Below are 21,723 nucleotides of genomic sequence, written 5' to 3'. Positions count from 1 at the left end.
ATTAAGTGCTGGTGGAAGAGAAAACTCCTGCAAAGTCTATCTATCTCCCCTGTACATACTGTGAAATAAACTATATACTATCAACAGGTTTAATGCTTAAAAGGACCAGCCAGGAATGCTATCATTACGACAAAACAAGCTATAAACATCCTCACCAGGATTTAGAAATTCAAAATATGTATTCTTCTGAAACGCATTATTTTGAGGAAAAAAATCTATTCACGTAAAGCGAATAACGACAAACGATTAAATTATCAAATACCCTCCTGAATTCCCTCCATGGTATCTCCGGGTGCAGAGCCTCATCGCTACTTTACCTCCACTGTGTAATACTTAAAACACAGAGAGGGAGTCATACTTGAATTTTTCGAAAAGAAGCCGGCGTTCTTTGATGTACGCCGCACAGGTATATATGGATCTATTTGGATGACGGAGACGGGGGACGCAGGTGGGGGACTTTGATGTGTGAGACTCAGGCGATCATCCTGCTTCCCATAAAACAGTAGACAAGATAATGTTGAGTTTACCCCGTGCTAGGGCCCGGCCCCCTCCACATCAGGGGTGGAGTCATTATCTCAACCTGAGTAATTCATGCTCAGTGTTATGTTCAACAGTAGTTGTCTCCCTTCTCGGTATTCTGTGTTGTATTGTTTATGGTACGACCTAACCTGCCGGACCAAATGAAGTTTAGATCCAGTTTTGATGGTGGTTAAAAATAAACAAACAAGAAATTGTTATTTCAACGCTGATGCATTTGATACGGGTATTGGTGTCTAACTTAATATGGCATGGTGTCTAACTTAATATGGCATAGTGTCTAAATTATTATGACGTGGTGTCTAACTTAATATGGCACAGTGTCTAACTTAACATGGCATGGTGTCTAACTAAATATGATATGGTGTCTAACTTGATATGACGTGGTGTCTAACTTAATAAGGCATGGTGTATAACTAAATAAGGCATGGTGTCTAACATAATATGGCATGGTGTCTAACTTAATATGGCATGGTGTCTAACTTAATAAGGCATGCTGTCTAACTTAATAAGGCTTGGTGTCTAACTTAATATGGCATAGTGTCTAACTTAATAAGGCATGGTGCCTAACTTAATATGGCATGGTGTCTAACTTAATAAGGAATGGTTTCTGATTTCTATGAAGAGGAACCATAAAGGACGTAGTCATTCGATCCTGACTGCATGGCAAGTGATTTCACAATACAAATCCTCCGCCAAATATCAACTTCGTCAGGGGATATAAGCATGACTTTTGAGAAAATGAGCCAAACTATAAGTATTGTTTACGTCGCAATGGAGTTCTAATTTCATTGGAAGAAACCGCACGCAGATACCGCCCCTCTTCCAACGACGTCATCAAACAACGTGAGGCGAAATGTGTTCCTCTATTACAAAACCCCGCCCAGCTACCTTTCTTCAAAACACAATCCATGAAATCACAATTTTCTCTCAACTATTAGTTACATACCACCTGACGTCGTTCTGGTATAACCATTACAAATCTAGCATCTTAATTCTCGTCAAACATCTCCCCCCCCCCCCCCCCCCCCCCCCCCTCCAACACACACACACACACACAGAGTTCTGATTTTACACCATCCTCTAACGAGATGCCAAGACCAATGCGCTGAAAAATGATATAATTATGACTGAACACAATAACGATTTAAGTGGGATTCATTGTGTAAGAGTCCATTGGTCGCCGAATGTGGGCAGTGACTGCGCACGCGCATAGGAACACTAGCCTCGATCCACCTCCCGATATACAAGTGATTGGCTTTATCTCACGGAAAATCAAGAACGCGTTTCCTCTTTACACAGGCAGCTGGTCGTCCTTAATAAATGCTCTCTATTTTTTTTATCACAATGATAAATTTGCGATTTCTAGAAATGTTATAGAAAACCGTTGAAGAGTGTTAAATTGTCAACTGCTTTTATCCCTACTACTGCTGTTGTCACGCTAGACCGCCGTACTAATGGGAAACGTTTTACTCTGATCTAATACTACCCTTTTCAAAATCTTAATCTATAAATAGAAAATCCATTTACTGCTTTTGATAAACATAAATCTGCCTTTAGAATTGTTGCAGACTCACGGGGGATGGAAATGATTGCTTTGATAATGGCTGTGGACCGCCGACCAAAGCTTTAAGGAAAGTAGCCTCTCTTTCACAATGAACCATCTATTGATATGGGTTTTATTACATATCGTCCCACTTGTATGTACCAACTGCCTAATCTTTGATGTTGGAATGGAAGTAGTTAACAAGCTCGGGTGACTTCTGCCCTGTGCACCGATGTGACATCATTTGGACAAAACTTTAATTTTTTCTTTCCACATAATATTCAACTATTAATTTCATAGTAATCATTAGTCATTCACATGACGTGGCCACAGATGGCAAATACAAGTGCATTGCCGCTGGATTTGGACAATGCGGCTTACACACCTACTGAATGATTATTGTACTGTATATGTTTGAATTGCAGTGGGAGACAACATAGTACCTTCAAACAGTACAAAGATTTCATTCAACCGAAATTCCGCCACAATCGGGTCGTCGTGGAGCCCAAGCCAGAGAGCCTTTCATCTTCCAGTCTGACATTCTTAACATTGAGTTGAACAGTGTGTACTGTGGTCACATGTGACAAGTACCAAAAGTATACAGAATAGATTGTTCAGCACTCTTCCCTTTACATATAGGTAATACACAGTGTTGGTAGCGATTCTGGAAATAGGACAAGATCAGGTAGATTTAGTCATTGTTTTATTTTCTGTACAACCTTTCGGTTTTGACAATATACACAATTGAAATGAAGCACGTTTATAACGTGGGACGCATGCGCGGATAACATGGGATCATAGTAGAATAGTAGAAAACTACGAATAGTCGGGTCTGAATGTCAGTGGATGACGTATCACAGATGATGAGGCAATCTGGTATCACCACTGCAGTACTGCACCCATAGACATGAAAGTCATGAGGTGACGCAACACTTAGACCTGGTCACTCCCCTGATCGTGGCAAAGTTCATCGCGTCCAGGTGAATACATTCACAACAGCTGGGAATAAAGTGGAGGATGACTGTATGTGTGCACCTCTACTTTTCCAGCTAACAGCAGGCGCCCAGTCGCAGAGTCTGCCATGAATATCATCTATACATACACGACAAGAAGGCGCCCAGTCTTCTTATGGCGCCATGCGCATCTCCCACAATTGCAACCTATATCAACGTCCATTCTGCGTCTGTCATTCGCTTACACACAACATGACATTTCAGCTGCAAATAGCACTGCAGCTTCCGTACTGGATTGTCAGATTTATACAACTTAAAGCACACTGATGTCATTTGTCTACGAATACTATGATAGATTAATTTCACTCTTCCTCACTGATGGGGGTGACGTTGAAGGACCTGGGACTAAACCGGAAACATGCGCAGAGATCGGGTGAAGTCCTAGACTTCCGTGACACGGGCAGGGTTTCCCTGACAACGACAGTGAAAGCCCGGATGACAGGAGCGGGTGTTCCGGAAGCCCTGCGCCTGTCATGTGACCAAAGTTTAAAGAGTATCCGAGAGAGGACGCTGTGCTAACAGGCAGTCCGTCTACAACAGTTTGGGGTTTGTGAAAGGCTGTGCTAACTGACGACATGAGTTCCGGTCGGTGCTGGATTGCCCCTGGCATATGGAAGGGAGATAACCCTGAGTGACCTGGGAGTGAGAGCGCCGGATGTCCCATGTGCGCAGGACCCGGAAGTCCATATGGATATGTGGCTGCAGCTGCGGCCAGGTACGCATACAGCTGGGGATCGGGGGGGATGCCATATGGCCATGCGAGTGCCATGCGCTGACGCTTGTCTTTCATTCGTCTGTTCTGGAACCACACCTAGAACGAGATAAAATATACATTAATTTGAAGTACAGAATATCAAACTCATATCACACACACAATAGCCTACATAATTTAATCTGTAACATTTACGCCCGCCGAGAGTGAGAACACCTACCTTGATGGTACTCTCGGGCAGATTCATGGACGCTGCCAGCTCACAACGCTTCGGACGGCTGATATAGTTCTCCTTTGCGAACTCCTTCTCTAGGCGAGTTATCTGCTCCTTTGTGAAGGCCGTGCGGTAACGTCGCACTTGGTTGTAGTCAGCGTTCCGATCTGGAATAGGAGTACGATAAGTAAGACAACTGTATGCATATATTTGACGGAGGCTAGATGATACTTCCAATATACAGTGTTCGCCAACACCTGCTGTCAACACTGAGTTTTAGAGATCCACTCATGTACATTTTGTTGACGTTGACGTTGACGTTGACCTATGTTTATATGTTTAGGGCTATGTTCTGTGGAATATATCTGTGACCTAGCTCACGACGTTATTAACGATAAAGATTCCTATACTATCGCATGATATATGTTTAGTTGACATAATTACTGCGTCGAGAGAACAGAGTATCACTGGTGCCAGTTGACTGAATAAATGCCTACAGGAATATGTTTCATTGACAGCAGATATCCGTGTGAGTCACACGTTCTGTGGTTGGGTGAATGTGTCTGTCAACACGGTTTACACACGGTTCGCTGCTTCTAGAGGTTGTAGCCCCCGTCACCACGAGATGCGCGATGGACTGGATTCGAACCCCGTCCAACTGGTCAGGGCATCCACGGATCACGGCTAACATACGAGTTAGCAAATACACTATAAGACCGCGTCGCTACAAACTTCACCGCAAGCCAATTAGCAAAATCATAACAAAATAATTGGGGCTTGTGTTTACGCCTCATTACCTCCCCTGGAAAGGAACTCTTCAGATGAAGAGAGGTAATTAGAGTACAAGCCCGTGCAGTCACTGACGTAGACAAGCAGATTGTCCGCACCAATGCGCACACATTTCGTTTTAGTTGACAAACTTAACTTGAAATGAATGTTTCCGCAGTACTCTTTCTATGCGACAGTTCACAGTTGGCTTCATGTGACTAAATATCTTGACGCACAATACCGACGTACATTATATACTAGTATATGGGATAACTTTGATAATAGTGTTGGCGACTTGCTCTTTGTGAAGGTTCATCGTGATTACACCACAGTGAAATGGCAGCGTCTTGTAACCAGTCACAGCACTGCATGTACAATGCATACTCGGTGCAGCGTGTGCAATGCATAGTTGCCCTGCGCCGCCAGGTCGAGGCAGCCGGTCATACGGGTCGACCCAACTACCGAATAAATGATAGGAAGACTTCATTGAGTCAGAGATATGAATGAGAACTTGTTATCGTGTTAGATCAGTCTGTGGCGGTATTCTTGAATGGCGTCGTGAACAATTGGTCCGCCATCTTGGTTAGACTCCTTTCATATGTGGAGAGGGTATTGTCTTCATTTCAGAAATTCTAACATAGTCCTTTCGTACTTCTGTATGTCAGTCAATAAAACCGACGCCATGCCTCTTGATTCCAATGATCACTAAATATCGCTGATGAGCATAACGATTCTCTTGCATGAAGGGTTGAAATGAATGCACTGTCAAAGATATCAAGAGCTGGGTGGGTTGACTGATGGTATGTGGCGATGGTTGGTGGAATGTGGCACACTGGGGTCTAGGGGTGGGTAGAGTTGACTGGTTGGAGCTCTAGGGGAGGGTAGAGTTGACTGGTTGGGGGTCTAGGGGTGGATAGAGTTGACTGGTTGGGGGTCTAGGGGTGGGTAGAGTTGACTAGTTGGGGGTCTAGGGGTGTGTCGAGTTTACTGACTGGGAGGTAAGGGTTGTAGAGTTGGCTGGTTGGGGGTCTAAGGGTGGGTAGAGTTGACTGGTTGGGGGTCTAGGGGTGGGTAGAGTTGACTGGTTGGGGGTCTAGGGGTGTGTCGAGTTTACTGACTGGGAGGTAAGGGTTGTAGAGTTGACTGGTTGAAGGAAGGTTGGGTAGAGTTGACTGATGGTATGTAGCGATGGTTGATCGGGGGGTAGCTGGGGGTGGGTAGGTCTGAGTCCCCGGGCTGGGTAGGAGTTGTCTTGTGACCAGAAACGATCGTTGATAGGGGGTTATAGGGGTGTTATAGGGGTTGCCTGGTTGGAGATCCCGGATTTTGTAAATATGACAGCGTCACATGATCAGGGAAAGTGTACCAGAGAATGATCGTCATTCATGATGTGTTGTGGGGTGAGCGGGTGCTCGGCGGGCGGTCAGGTGTAGCTTCGCGCCATCCACTATAATAGTCCTTGCATGACATGGTTCACCACCCGAACAGTGCAGCAGAACACATGTCATACCATGTCAAACAGCTTAAAACGCATCAGCCACTTGGAAACTTGATTTTCAAAACAAACCAAAACACAAATGTGTGACTTTGCCATAACTGAACACTACAAACAGGAGGCAGCACTACTCATACACATTATTCGTACATTACTTTATAAGTTCTTTATAATATATAGAATATCTCTCCATAACGTCCATGTTAATAAATGTCGTAGAAACAAGGATATTGATTCTGTAAATTGTATATGTACTAACTGTACAATCCAAGAGATTGAATACGAGTTTCATGTGCTTTTTACATGTGAAAAATATATATCGTTGAGATCGAAGTTTCTGTCTAATTTAGATCAGTTAATGATCAATTTTTTTTAATTCCAACAATGAAGATGTTATTAAATCTTTTGCAATGTATTTAAAACTTAACTGTACTAGGTGGCGTGAATTATACGCTTTCCTTGATCCGCACCTGTCACGGAGGTTGTGTTCGAGTGGTCTGCCCGGACAGTCACGGAGTGACACTCGTACACATTAATATTCTATCATACCTACTCAGATGCACCATCGCAAGGGAGGAATAACAGGTGTCCTTCAAGTCGCGTCACTTCACGTTCTCCTTACATGTATTTATTGCTTAAACAATCGCACCTGGGCCTTTGTTTCTACCTGTTGTTGAAAGTAGAGTTCAGAGGTCGTTGGCATATGTCTGTTCTAATTAGCAGGGTCTTGTGAAACACTCGGGATGTGTTTGATGACGTAATATCCGCCATATTGACGAATGTCGTTACGACTGCCATAAACGAATCCTGTCTCCGGTTTCATAGATTGTCACGCATTGACTACTCCATAAATCTGTTGTTGTAAATGTACTGATTCTTCAGTGATAAGCAGACTTTCAATAACAAATTGTGCATTAAAGGGATGGGAAGACAGCATGGAGGTAGACATTTTATGACAACCTGAGGGAATACCATACTTGATGAAATGTCATTTACACGTGAAAGAAAAATAAACCGTCACATCCTGTCATCGTTGCGCAAATTAGGAAACATCAGACACGTCAGAGTATTTTGCGGCGAAATAGTTCAAAATTATCACCTCTTCAATCAATTATATAAACGTGCCCGTGTGTTTTTATGTTAGCCGTCTTAACATAGGCGGATTAATTTCTGTTGTATGCAAATAAGCTGTTAATTTTGAAATTGCTGGCGAAGGGTTGAGTGGCGGGGCTTTGATCTGGCTCTGCTATGGACCATCATGGACAGGTTTATCTGTGCATTATTCTTACAGAAACCACTCCTGGAGAACGTGTCAATCAGCAGGCAGTAAAACAATCACCCTCTTTGTAGCGATCATAGTCTTTCCTGCTTCAACAGAACACTGGCGTCATGCACGCACAAGACCTTTATCTAGATGCAAAGCTGGCGACAAAAAAAATATCCTTACATGTTTGATGTATGCTATGCCGTTTACGAGCTGAAATGGTTGTATGAGCTGCTCTACTTGTCTCCTAGGCTGCATGGTACTATGGGTAGATAACTCTTGATGGTTACATTCCTATACAGATGTGCATCAAACAGATTGTTTACGAGAGCATGAATAAAAGGTTTTTTACACACCAGTGAACACATTTACAGCTTGATACTTTTTTAAAATGAAATAGATCATGGTTCAGTTATTTAGAATTTGATTGTTTATTAAATATATCACTTTTTTTATGAAAAATATCATTTTCAGTAAATTGATTATTATTTTAAAGAAATATGATTTCTATCAAGCGGACTACTCATGCTTTTTATTGAGTAGATCAATTATTTCAGATATATGATATTTATTGAATTATTCACTCCTGATAGACGTTTTTGTGTGATGATAGCGTTATTGTGTATGGTGTATGACTGTGTGAGGTTTTCGTAAAGGGGGAGATCGGGGTATTTTTGCATGGCTGCAAATGTGTCTAAATTGAGCATCAATTAGATGAAAGTGGCATTATATAATCGTCGTGTAGTTGTACGCGACCCCTGCTCCTCGTCACTTAGCACGGCTGACGACGTCGTGGTCGTCAATGAGGGGACATTCAAGGCTAGTGAGAAATTAGATGCAATTATCTCGCCCATTTGGGACATTGGTCAGTGAGGTATAACTGAATAGTGACCGACCAACCAACCACTGACATGAATCGAACAAAACATGGCTCATTTAGACCCTATCATTATCACACGCAAGACTATCATCCCACACAGACGTTAAAAGAACAACGGGTAGCTGTTTGTTCGACTGGAGCTGCTCGGACAATGAGAAGCCTACTCGTAAAATCAACAGGTCTTCTTGTGCAATTGATCAGATTTAATCACCTTCGGATGGCCCTATACAGCCATGGGAAAATACCTCTCTCGTGTCTGCATCGGACATTCTGGTACCACAACATTTCACTAAATCCTTTGAATTTGGTTTTGAGCTAGAATTAATGCTTGTGTTATATTGCGAGTAAGACAATGTTTGAAAGTTGAAGTTGGGAACATACTGCCGGACATCAAGTCAAGTGATATGAACCCACGTGTTCCGACTGGCTATAATTACGGGTATATAATATTTACCCAACGCGGCGTTTACTACCGGGTGTATGGGCAGATCTCATAACGGTGTAGACCGGGAGATTCCCTGCGCTTTGATCTTCCACTCAAACCATGATGAACATGGCTCGTCATAGGCACAAACCCTAAAAAGTTTAACCTGAAATTCTAATTTCTTTTGTCCACCAAACAAACCTACGCATTGTTAAGTATGTGTGATGTGTGTTTTGAAAACGTACATTCCGGTAAAGTCGTAACATATTTATTGCATGTTTACACAGCTCGGACATATAATAGCACTTATTAATCTACAGAGAGCCGATTAACAATGAAATTGTATTTGATGTTCTTATCTAGGCATGTATACCTTCGCCCTGTGAGTACCAGCCATACTTCACGCCCCGCCCCAATCTAGCCTTTAATCTGACTGTATTAAACGTGGCAGTAAACCAACAACACTGTACTGCCCGTGTATTAGGGAGCGCTCCTAGTATTTGGGGGTCATAACAGCTATCAAATCGTTATTTGGCTGACTGGGAGGAATAGTTGCTTGTTTTATCTACAGATGATAGGACGTTATCCCTATAGCGGGAGAGCCACTTCAGACCACGTAAAGTTCTCGTCGACAGGACAGCCACCAGCACTCGCTTACTACAACACGACAGTTTGGGAGCAAGCGGATTCACATCAACATAAATGATAGCAATGCTTTGTGAATTGATATTATTACATACCCATATCTCATTTAAGGAAAATGCTTATTCATTCACTAATAGATAATAGATAATTTTCATATTCATGTATATTTAGAGTTTTTCCTCGAATTTAATTCAAACATTTAAAAACGATAATGTAAATATAATGTACGGATATTAATCCATTAAACACGTTAACAAAAACGTAGAGGGGAATTAAAATCAGTCGTGCGTATGTGAAAACAATTTACATCCTTATTATCAGGGTCGAATTTATAAGTACACCCATATTCAACTTTTATGTATACTTTGGTGAAAATATGATGTTTCATCGCAGTGGGATAGTTTCAAATTCTATTGTTGGGGTAGATATGGTTTGTGTGTTGACAGTGTTTTAAACCCTCCCAGTGAAGCCTCTATTACCAGGGCCTATTCGATAAACAGCACCCCATCTGGTGGGCGAGTCAACCTAGGTTACCGGCTAACTGTATCAGTTGAGGTCTTCATATCCCGGCGGGGGGATTGCCGATGTTTAACCCAATCTATTCCCCCTGTAGTTAAACTCAAGGGATTAGTGCCGGTAATGTGGTATAAAACTCTCCCCAGCTCACCCATATTCGAGAGCCTTGATGTCCGAGTATAAAAATCTTCAAAACCTACCCGATGAATACCCGTTCCTTTGATTCCTTTATAAGGCATTTATTATATCAAGTAAGTGCCACAAAGCGAGAGATTTTATGTAACAATTTCATATAAACCATCACATAAACCATTATGGGGGTAATGTCGGAAACGCCTGGCCCAAACAACACAATAAGTTATCATTCCGTGATCGTAATTCTGTAGCCTTCTTGGAGGGACAATATGTGTTTAGTAAAGTCATTTCTAGCCCATTGATTGTACAGAAGAGAGTCTTGTGAGAGCAGGCTTACGCATAATACACGTATTTGACGTGGGAGTAGTTTTGACTTCCGTCCATTTGGCTGTAACCTTAATGCCTGGCCCCGTTCCACAAAGCGACCGTAGTTCTACGACTATCGTAAGTCAATATTAAGGTGTGGGAGTAACGAACACCTTAGCGCTACGACTGTCGTAAGTTAATGTTAAGGTATGTGAATTGCGATCACCTCAGCGCTAAGATCGGTGTGTGTGACGGGCCCCTGTTTCACTGTTTAACGTTAGTACCTTTGGACATGTGTACTTCTGTGTATGAAATATGACCACGTTATATCGGTGCCATTTGTCATAACGTCACAATAACGTGAGCGTTTTTTAAATTGTATCGTGTATTTGCAATGGTGATATTGCAGGCACGCGCGACGAAAACGACAGTATAGCAGTTCAGCTCGTTTTGTAATTCAAATAACATTTCCAGTATACATAATGTGACTGTAATATATTAATCTGTGTCTATTATAACAGGACACTTTAAATAAGGCGCCCAACTCGACACCGGTGACAAATCATGTGGTGGTTCCACCAACATGACAATGTGCACTCTTGCCCTCCTCGTAAAGGCGCCGCACACAGGAAACATGGGTAGTAGAAGATTATTGAATGGTACGTGCTATACATTCATGTTTTGTAGCAAAGATCGGTTTAAAGTGCAGTTTGTCGATACAGAACCTACTGCGAATGAAAACAAGGAATATAAGAATGAAATGAAATTTCAAGAAAGATAAGGATTGGCGTGCACAAGTCGTCATTATTATTATTATTATTATTATTATTATTATTATTATTATTATAATATCAAAATAACAAAAATGCAGCAAAGGCGGTTTGGATGATCCTGGCACAGTCAGGCTGGTTAGGCTCATCATCACCTCAGGGCTCTTGCCCTCTCTACAGGCAGCCCAGACAGCGAATGGAACTTCTCCAAGGAAGCGCTGCCTAGTCAAACCCACCCAGAACTTTTCGGAGAATGTGAAGACTCCCCAACACTGCAGCCTTCTGCATTACCGAGATTGTCAGAAGGACTGTATTCCTGGAAGCAAACCCGGGTACTCTTCCTATGTCAGTCAGGAGATTGGGAGGTACCAAACCTAAGACACCGAGAACAATGGGGAGTCGGACAACTTGATACTTGGGATGCAAGCGTGACATTTCGAAAAGCGAGGTCCGCATATTTGCCACGTTTTTTCCCCAATCTTGTCAATCACATTAGTGTCAAAGGGGACAGAAAATTCAATGATATAAAAAAAAATCATTGGATTTATCAAAGAGGACATGATAAGGGTTGTTGTCCTGGATACGTTTAAGGCTGTAAATGGGCCTTTGCCAAAGAATTTTGTATTTATCATTTTCCATGACGCCCATTACATATTCCAGGTCGTACCACTGGTGGACCTCTGTGTCAAAACTACAAGCATGGCGAAGACGGTAATAAAATGATCGAGCTACACCATCATGTCGTTGAAGATACTGGGTTTGTGCCAAAGCTGGGCATCCACTGACAATGTGTTGGACAGTCTAATTAAATTCATTACATAATCTACATTTCATATTCACATTTTGATGCAAAATCACACACTGACGGTTTCGAGTGGGAAGTGACTGGTCCTGAGCAGCAAACAGAAAGCCTTCTGTTTCACTTTTCAAGCGAAGACCTCTGCTGGACTGCGTATCTTCTCAACACACTGCACATAAACTCGATGCAGTGGTTGTTCAGAAAGCCTCTCCTTTAAAAACAGGACCGACTTGATATGGCACTTCGCTTGTTTGATACTCATTTCTATACCGTTCAGCAGTACAGAACCATCAACAAAATCAACAGCAATTCCTTGGCTCGTTTTAGAAAACTGCGGAATGCCTTGTTTTTATCATGAGCCTTGACAAGCTTTACAAGAGGATCATCAGACAAATAAATGTGTGCAAAAGTGCACAAAACAATCCTATCACGAGGAGCCCCAACGTTAATCAAACCACGTCCTCCCATAATGATTGGTAAATATAAGCGATTGAGGGAAGAGCGAGGGTGGTGGGATCTATTGTCTGACATGATTCTTCGTGTGAGAGTGTCAATACCCTGAATGTGTTTATATCATCATCATTATTATTATTATTATTATTATTATTATTAGATAGCATGATTTAGCACGGTTGTAGCATGAAACTAATTATTTGCATATATGTGTGTAATCATATTCAACATCTAGCTAATTATCCGACACCACGTGTGTCCAACGAGTGACCAACCTCAACGCCGCCATGTCCATCACAGTCCGTGCAATATACAGGTGCTAACTGGACAGGGGACATATCGTGACGTCACTGATGTCCACGTTAGGGTAGAGAAGTTATCACTTGGAGCGAACGCCCGGACAAGGGACTTACTCCGCGCCCTGGGGCACCCGGCTTGCATGCTGACACTAAATTAACTGGCGGGACATCCCGCCTGCCTCGGGAATCGCTCATTTGTCTTAAGACACTATGACCAGACTAAGTGCAGCGTTTATTATTTACAACGGAGATTGTGGATTTATTGACGGCGTATAGGTCACCCTGAACGAGCTGGATGATATTCTGTTATAGTCAGCCTCTCGCTGACACTTCATAGGTCGTAGAGCGATTAAAACAATTCAAATATGACAACAATTTCAAAATGTCTCTATTAACATTGTGTATTTTTTCTGTTCGACAAAACAATTTCCTGGTCACGTGATTTCCGTACCTGTCGCGTTATATGTCACGTGACGTGAGAGGTTACGCGCCGTCGGACGCGGATGGTAAATGGCGTGGATTTACGAAGGGAACGGGACGTTGAAGGGACGTTTGATGGAAGAACAAACATGAATCTTTCTCTTGCCAGCTAATCTCCGGGTCAACGGTGTTGGGTAATACATTAATTATCTCCCGCATACAATAGCCGCTTCTGTTCGTGTGGCCATAATTTCGTGTTTCCAGGGACCCTATTGGTCAGTCTGGACCACGGACACAACCCCGAAAACCCTCATCGCTCATGTCCAGGTTAACTTTAGTCTCAATTTGCCTTCCCTGTTGACCTCATCTAACAACCTTTCCCATTCTTTATTTACTATCTTAATCTTCGTAATTAAACACGTCAGTAATAATTATTTAATATTTATAATGAGGAAATTGAAAGAACAACCCCGTATTGTCTATGAAATATTTCCGCTAAGTTAACAATGAAGGCCGACATTTAATTAGGGAATGTTATAAACATGGATGATGACGAGGAAGGTTACGATGATAGAATAACACGGGAGAAAAATGTGGTTTCCGAAACGTCTGAGCTCTACTCGGCATTAACAGTAAAGACTTCACGCACTTCACACATGTAAAATAATATAATGCATGTATACCCATGCTAATCGGTGTGGTCAATGGATAACCTAACCTTAAACAAGTACTATTGAACATATGTTTCATAATAAATTATAGATTTTTACTATTCTAAATTCCTTTGAACCAAAACAACATTGTCGGTGTAGATGTCGTGCTATGTGTTGTGGAGATATACGCAACAGCTTCATATGTGTGGACGAGGAACAGAACGATTCCCTGGTACGCTATTCAACAGTGACCGATCAATGAACAGATGGCCGATAAGATCGCTGTGCAAACACACAATTTTATCAAAACAACAGTGTGGCATCATATGCATGATACGAGAACAATATGGGTGAAACGACACAATTTGTCGTACATGGATTGATTTAGCTACATCATGCCAGGCCATCCGTGTATGAAAGCTTCCCCGTGCGGTAAATATAAAAGCAATTTTTATCATTTAACTATCATTGAGGTTAATAGAAGAAAGAAAACTTACAGCTATAGAAGACAAAAATAAGCTATGCCGTTAAACCTCATTTTCCTTGTTATATTTAATCATCTCGTCAACAATATTTGATCGTTATTATTAGGAAAAAAGGTAAATTCGCAAACAAAAATATAATGGAGCGCAACGTTTCTCGGATGAACGTCAGGGAACGTATTTTCATTGGAAGAGAACTGGTGAATATATCATTTCAAACTTAATATAACTACAACATTTAAATTTGAAATGAGTAAAATTCAGTCGCAATGGTTATTAAACAATTTTAGAAACTTCCTGATTTTTTACCACTTTTCATGTGAATACATAACACGGTTAAAATTGTAAACAAAGAAAACTACGAGTGTATCCAATACAACACTACTATAGTGCTTTGATACCCGGAAAAACTGAATCTGGAAATGTGTGTTTTAGATACAGTTATGACGAGGGTGATATCGATGTCACAAAGGTGAAACTGCATTGTTTATTTATTCTAATTTGTACAAAAGACGTTTTCAAAATAGTTATGTTTGTCTGTCCATATGCCAGCTGTGTCGTGACCATTAGCCGGCGTCATGGTTAATTACACGTCGGTGAGTCCCAACTCGGCACGTTTCACTAACACCGGGTACGGATAAATTATACATCTTCATTAAACCTAATTACCAGCAGTTGACTATGAACCTTCGACTTGATGGGATCAGCATAAGTCTCATCAACGCAATGCGTTCTTCATCCCAATATCGATATATTCGAACAGATAATCATTTATTTACATTATTTCTATATTATCTCACACAACTGAAATATGCCTACTTCTACTGTTATAAAATGATCGGAACAGTTTAATGACTTTTATGATGTGATTAAGATTTTTTTTGTTGGGTTCAGTAAGTTAAAGACTATAATTTGTACCTATTAAATTTTGACAGTAGGGCCAATTAGATGCAGAGTGGGATCATGGTAGCGGAGGATGGAGAAAGGATTGTGAATGTGAGGAGGGGTAAAACGTTGGGTGAAGATAACATGTTTTATCTGTCTCGATTATCTGCCGAAACAGATTCTACTTGGAGTAAATGCAAAATAGTAGACAACATTTTATGAATGGATGACTGAAAATCAGTCATGAGACCAGGTGTTCGCAAAACGAGAAAGTGTCCTGTTAGGGGTTATGTTTGAGAAGGCCTTGTCCCGAATATAACGTAAACTTTGCAACAAAACCATATTGTATGACTATATGATTGATATCGTGGAATGTGACTTGTGGATTTAACCTTTTATTTCTCCCTTTGGAATAGTAAAACATAATGTGAAATCCAAACAGTCCTGACGTCACTTAAACTCCAGCACCTAATGCCACATAAAGATATGGCTGAGTGTATTGTGAAGCGTTGGGTGGTCAAAAAGAAGTGAGAATAGGAGTACCCCTTGTTGGAAATATGATAGGAACATATGCATACACAATTATTGATTGATTATATTTTTAATCTGTGTAAACAAAACTTCCTAGATAAGATTTTAATGGTGTTTACACGTGTAAATATTATTTATGAATCGTATAGAATGCCGAATGTCTTCGTTTATTAGATAATCAGAAAATGATAAAATAGGTGAGAATAGACATACCGAACGGCGATTTGACATCCCCACCCCACCGACCACCCCACCGACCACCCCACCGCACCCCACCCATTACTTAACAGTAGTAATCTCATAGTCCGAGTAAGTGCGGCAGTGGTTGTTCTAAAACATCTTCACATCGACTCGTTAGACCGTCCTCATCACTCTCGCACACAAACCCAGCTCATTAAACTGTGTTGTCTAAACAATCTACTCACGTGACGTTTTAAAATCAATTGTGAAATTTTAAAAAGTAATAATGTCTTTATTATGATCCATTTACGCGTTAATCTATAAGGCAACGACCATTGTGGGCGGCGATGGCTCGAGACAGAAGCGGGTTGTCAAGTTCGTCTATATTTCTCGGCTGTATCAGTACTTGAGGGCGAATACAGCCACGTTAATAATGCAAGCAGTTAATACAAGAAATCGCTACAATTAGGATTAATCTGAATGTCGGAGGGATGGCGGAAAGCTTTTAATCAGGCCGAATATGTGAACATGGCATTTTCTTGTGGAACCTATCAACATAAGAAACTAACTGTTGCATGGCGGGAGGACTGTTCTGACCTGTATCTTGTATTGTATAGGAATACTAATTTAGAAAAATACTGCAGTTTTTGTAACAATCAGTTTGAGACATCCGTTTTCAGAATGTACAAAAGAGTTAAACATGAACTATTAATATTACAATTAGTGAGTTATTTCTTGTCGGCATCGGTCTTTCTTGTTTTATTAGACACCTGTTGTCTCTTAGGGTTACCAAATTAATATCTTCAAAATAAGTCGGATAGAAATGTTATAAAAGTTATCCATTGCGATTAAATTCATCGGCAGAAGTTCTGCAACATCAAACTGATCGCTCCCCCAGGCCTCCCCCCTCACCGGTATACCCCCCCCCCCCCCCCCCCCCCCCTTCACGAATACTTATAACTGTGCTATAGATAAATATTCCATGAAGTTCTGCCGTCTACGATTAGAGCGTATACACCACTGGTGTCCATGGCCTGGGGTTGTACACCTGAAAAGGACAATCAGCTGATGCCCATCTCGCGACTCCCCAAGGCTCCCAGATATCTCACACACTTCCTACAACTTATATCATACACAAACAGCTTATTGAAAATGCGATAATATCTTCAGATAAATAGTATTTAATTAGCTCCTCTATTGTCGGAAAAATAAATTCATATCATTTGAAAATATTCGCAGGGATACTAGTATTTTTACATCACGAAAAGCTAAAATTCCACACTGTAGCTTTATGATTGAGCTCTTTACTTTAATTTCAGCAGGCCTATATATTTCAGTGATATTTAAAAAATTGTTTATATAAATACATATATATACACGTCGATATTTGGCATTAATTTTCGTTTGGTGATGTATATTTCAAATTATTTCACAAAGTCTCTTGACACGCTTATAAAAACATTTTGTCTGTTGATTAAATATATATGACACAAATGACATGAAAAATATCCAGTTAAAAAACAAAATCAACGGTTTACTTTGATTTAATAAAATATGTATATGAATTTGAAGGAGACATTTTCTATATTTCCTCACCGACTGATAACCCACAAAGAAAGTAGTTGTTGTGACAAACATCACAAACATGTAACCACTCCATGGACAGAATAAGTAATAATTATTTCCGTCATGATAAGTTCAGTTTAGCCCGAACTTGTATGTAATGAAATATATAGTGAAATTATTATTATATATACACATAATGTAGAGGTCTTAATTTGATATAGCCGGATTTGGAAAGTACGAAAGTGATATGGCACGGTTTGTTAGAAACCTTCTGAGAATGGGATTCCGTCCCATCACACGACTAACACATGGGTAGAATAACCAGCGGAAAGGTAGATTTAAGATTTAGGAAGTATTCAGAGATGTCGAAAAACGGTGATTGCAACGACGCGAGGTAAACACGTGACAGTATTCGGTTGTATTGTAAAAGTTGTCGTGTTTGTGTACAGGTGAACCAGGTAGAGGCTTACCTTTCATATCTGCATCTGACGCTTGTCCGGGACTCAGGGATCCCTCGGGGGTAGGTGTGTCTCGCATGTCTTCGTGTGGCACCCCCGGGCTGCCTGTGATGGGGGTCAGTCTCTCGGGCGTCCCGTGAGTGGGGCTGGGAATACTGCCGTCTGAGCCGGAGTCGTCCACATCAACCAGAGCGTTCTCGTCGACATCGCTGTCCACATCTTCGTGAACCACCTCGTTGTCTCGCTTCGACATCATTGGGAAAATGGGGTAATGATTTATAGCAAGTGTTGAGGAAATGTTTTCAAACTTTCGCCTATCCCTGAGGCGACACTTTCGTCATATGCATGTAAAAGCACAGGGTTCGGGACACCTGCACAGTGTGACGTTCGCTTCAACACGCCGACAACTGTCCGAGTATATTGGTCACTGTTAACGGTGATAACTTCCAATAATGACCATCAATACTGATATTGACCGAAGATGTTTGTGACACAGGTGCGTTGTGGTTCACCAGCGTCCTCCTCCTTGTTATGTAGCCTGAGAGAAATGATGCTTGGCAGCCTATGTCACGCGAGATGTACGCCTCGCTCACACCCCTGATTGACAGGTGGGCGGGGCCACGAATAGCGCACTGTCTCAGCGGGCCGAGATTATCCACAATAGATTTCATTGGTCGTTTCGGGCAATGGGGCGGGGCTTAGTGAGAGGCACATGATGTGATTATGTGTTTGCTTGAACGAAGAAATTAGGAACAATCATGCTAACCCGATGGTTATTTGATCCGCCAATAAAGTGCGTCTTTCGCAACCAAGCCAAGAAATACAGACAACTAACCTGGGTCAAATTTGAAGCCATGTGCCCACTCCAGCCGTTCCATGCATGTCTTCATGGACCTTGAAAGCTCATAACACACTCACAAACAATTTATGACTAAAATATTGAATAGTGGAAATAATTCGCTTTGTATAAAAGGCAATTATAAGGAATACAATAAGATTATTATAGTAGGCTTGATACGATGATCTCTGTGAATCGCACACTATAAAACTTGAACATTTGTACACTGGATCATAAAGACAGTTAAAGAGGTCTCTTTGATGTAGCGGGTAGATGAAGCGCTACGACTTCTCTCTGATAATCACAGGGCCCTTGAGCCTCACAGCAACTTACTACTCTATCGGTTCCTCCAGTTAATAAACGTATATTTTATAGATCATTTAACTTTAATATTATTCCACAATAAATGATTGTAAGTCACGTTTGAAGTCAGGTCTCGGAGAGCACATAAACAACTTGGTGTATTTGACACATGGCTATGAAAGCGTAGATTCATATTGCAATATTACCTGTGTCAACACGAAGATGATCTGTACTCGCGGTTATGGGTTCTAGTTATTAAGTCAGGTAATAGTCATAGGGCAGGGACCCGTGGTTAGATCCGGGGGAAGCATGCCCCACAAATGTACAGATGAACCCTTTCTTTGGTATAGTTTATAACTATACACCTCACGTTATCTCAGTTGAAAAATATACGTTTTTAAGATTTTGTCCGATCCTTTTCCTCACCGCAAGGCGTGTTGATTGTGTTCAAGGATAAACCGTTCGCGTTAAGCGTGTTGTCCATTTGATTATAATAAGTCTTGTCACAGGAAAAAAACAGGTTTTGCTAGAGTAATGAATATGTTATGTTATGGCTGGCTTGGTGACATTATTGCATGTAATAAATACATATTGAAACGTGAATGTGAAACCTGCTGTTGTATATTTGCTGTTAATTGTAGGATTGAGAAATATTTGTACAGATATTAACTTAATATATGCTTTACATGTCGTATCAGAATCTTCCAAACAAGATATTTTTCCAACTTGAAGATAACATTTTTATTGCCTGAATGTCATTTCAAGGGTGCTTTCCAAAACACGTCCATGTTATTTAACAATGTGTCTACTGACATCAAGAGGTTAAACACGTCCGTGTATCATAACTGTACTTCCACTGAAAAGCGGTAAGAGGCGATTAACGGGATCGGATGGCCAGACTCGGTGACATGGTTGATGCATGTCATCGTATCTCATTTGCGTAGATCGATGCTCATGACATCAATCACTGGTTTGTCTGGCCCAGACTCAATTATTTGCAGACCGCGTCATACAGCTGGAATAGTGCGCGTTGAACAAGAAACAAACAAAACATACAAACTGACAAAGTGGTTAAATACGCCTTTGTTTCATAACTGTACTTCTATGGACAAAGTGGTAAAATACGCTGTGTTTGATAACTGTACTTCTATGGACAAAGTGGTAAAATACACCTTTGTTTCATAACTGTACTTCTGTTGTCTCAAAGTGGTAAAATACGCTGTGTTTGATAACTGTACTTCTATGGACAAAGTGGTAAAATACGCTGTTTTTGATAACTGTACTTTTATAGACAAAGTGGTAAAATACGCCTTTGTTTCATAACTGTACTTCTATGGACAAAGTGGTAAAATACGCCTTTGTTTGATAACTGTACTTCTATGGACAAAGTGGTAAAATACGCCTTTGTTTCATATCTGTACTTCTATGGACAAAGTGGTAAAATACGCCTTTGTTTGATAACTGTACTTCTATGGTCAAAGTGGTAACATACGCCTTTGTTTGATAACTGTACTTCTATGGACAAAGTGGTAAATTAGGCTTTGTTTCATAACTCTACTTCTATGGAAAAAGTGGTTACACAATCGTCTGATATATGTTTTAATACATTTAATTGGAATGTTTCATTTTTCAGTATTGTGTTGCACGTGTCGCAGGCTTTCACAATACATATTGATCATTGGCTATTCCGAATCCGACTCTTGATCAACGTATGTGAAATAAATTCAAATGACTTCAAATATTTTTGTCCCAATCATTGTATTTGATGTGTGGCTCAGATTGTCTACAACTGACGGTTTCTGTTCATGTTGCCGTCGTGGATCCCTGCAGAGAACAGGTTTGTTTGTAATATTCTATGCACAAAACAGAACTAGTTGAAAGAAATTACCATTTACTTTATGGGGTAGTGAAGTTCGATGAACTACATTAATGTACAGGGCCGGTTGCAGAGGGAGTTTTCAGCTTCAAACTTCAATAGACATATAATTTGAATTATATTGCTACACTCTTTATACCTGTACGTTGTTGAGACAAATCAATTGAGACAACAGTTTGATCATTTGGAATATTTCTTGCCAATTTACAGCTCACTCGCTTCTATTCTTCCCCTGCGAACCATTCCTATTTTTTGAAAAAACATATTTTAATGTATGAAGCAATTGGATTTCGACGCTTTTATGTTGAAGTATTTAAATGACCTTTCAAGTGCGACATCTGTATTTATGTCCTTGGAAAACCCGCTTTGCTGTTTGACTTTCTTGGCTTTCTTTACCAACCCTAAAAACAGGACATGAATGTTTCAGTGAATGACGCTTAAGTTGACGGCTTGATGGTCCGTCTCTCCCTATCCTTCACTGTACAAGGCTAATGGGAGACAACTCCCACAAGGCCACGCCCATAATTTATGCTGCAGTTACCCAATACCTTTCATAAAAGAGGCAAACAACTTGGTAGATTTCTTTTCTCATGTGGGTGGTGCCAAGTAGGGATTGATAGCACATCAGTTTTAAACAGGTGTCTGAGGTCTATATGTGAACACAAATCTCCGACACAGTAGCCTGGGAACATTGAGAGATTGACGGTGGCACAGAAGCACCCGGTGTCTCGTTCACGATGTAAACATATGTTCCA

The 21,723-nt window shown here is 40.9% G+C and overlaps 1 protein-coding gene across 1 annotated transcript; it reads right to left on the bottom strand.

Annotated features, from left to right (window-relative positions):
- Window positions 1-2,882: 2,882 nt before the first annotated feature.
- Window positions 2,883-18,478, bottom strand: LOC139465421 (homeobox protein XHOX-3-like). The gene is made up of 3 exons (XM_071247132.1): window positions 17,964-18,478; window positions 4,029-4,189; window positions 2,883-3,907 (listed from the first exon to the last, which is right to left on the bottom strand). Exons 1-3 carry the CDS (start codon window positions 18,205-18,207, stop codon window positions 3,383-3,385), a joined length of 930 nt encoding a protein of 309 aa, XP_071103233.1. The 5' UTR covers window positions 18,208-18,478; the 3' UTR covers window positions 2,883-3,382.
- Between the last annotated feature and the right edge of the window lie 3,245 nt (window positions 18,479-21,723).

The sequence above is a fragment of the Haliotis cracherodii genome, unplaced genomic scaffold, assembly GCF_022045235.1.
Source record: "Haliotis cracherodii isolate W230 unplaced genomic scaffold, xgHalCrac1.p SCAF_18, whole genome shotgun sequence".
In the NCBI taxonomy this organism is placed as follows: Eukaryota; Metazoa; Mollusca; class Gastropoda; order Lepetellida; family Haliotidae; genus Haliotis; species Haliotis cracherodii.
This window is presented reverse-complemented; position numbering and strand designations above follow the sequence as displayed.

Bases quoted from the DNA above. Each gene is read 5' to 3' on its own strand.
- LOC139465421 (XM_071247132.1), bottom strand. From the start codon at position 18,207: ATGATGTCGAAGCGAGACAACGAGGTGGTTCACGAAGATGTGGACAGC. The intron at 4,190-17,963 runs GTAAGCCTCTAC...CTCCTATTCCAG, and splicing joins GTCAGATGCAGATATGAAAG to ATCGGAACGCTGACTACAAC. The intron at 3,908-4,028 runs GTAGGTGTTCTC...ATCTCGTTCTAG, and splicing joins TGCCCGAGAGTACCATCAAG to GTGTGGTTCCAGAACAGACG.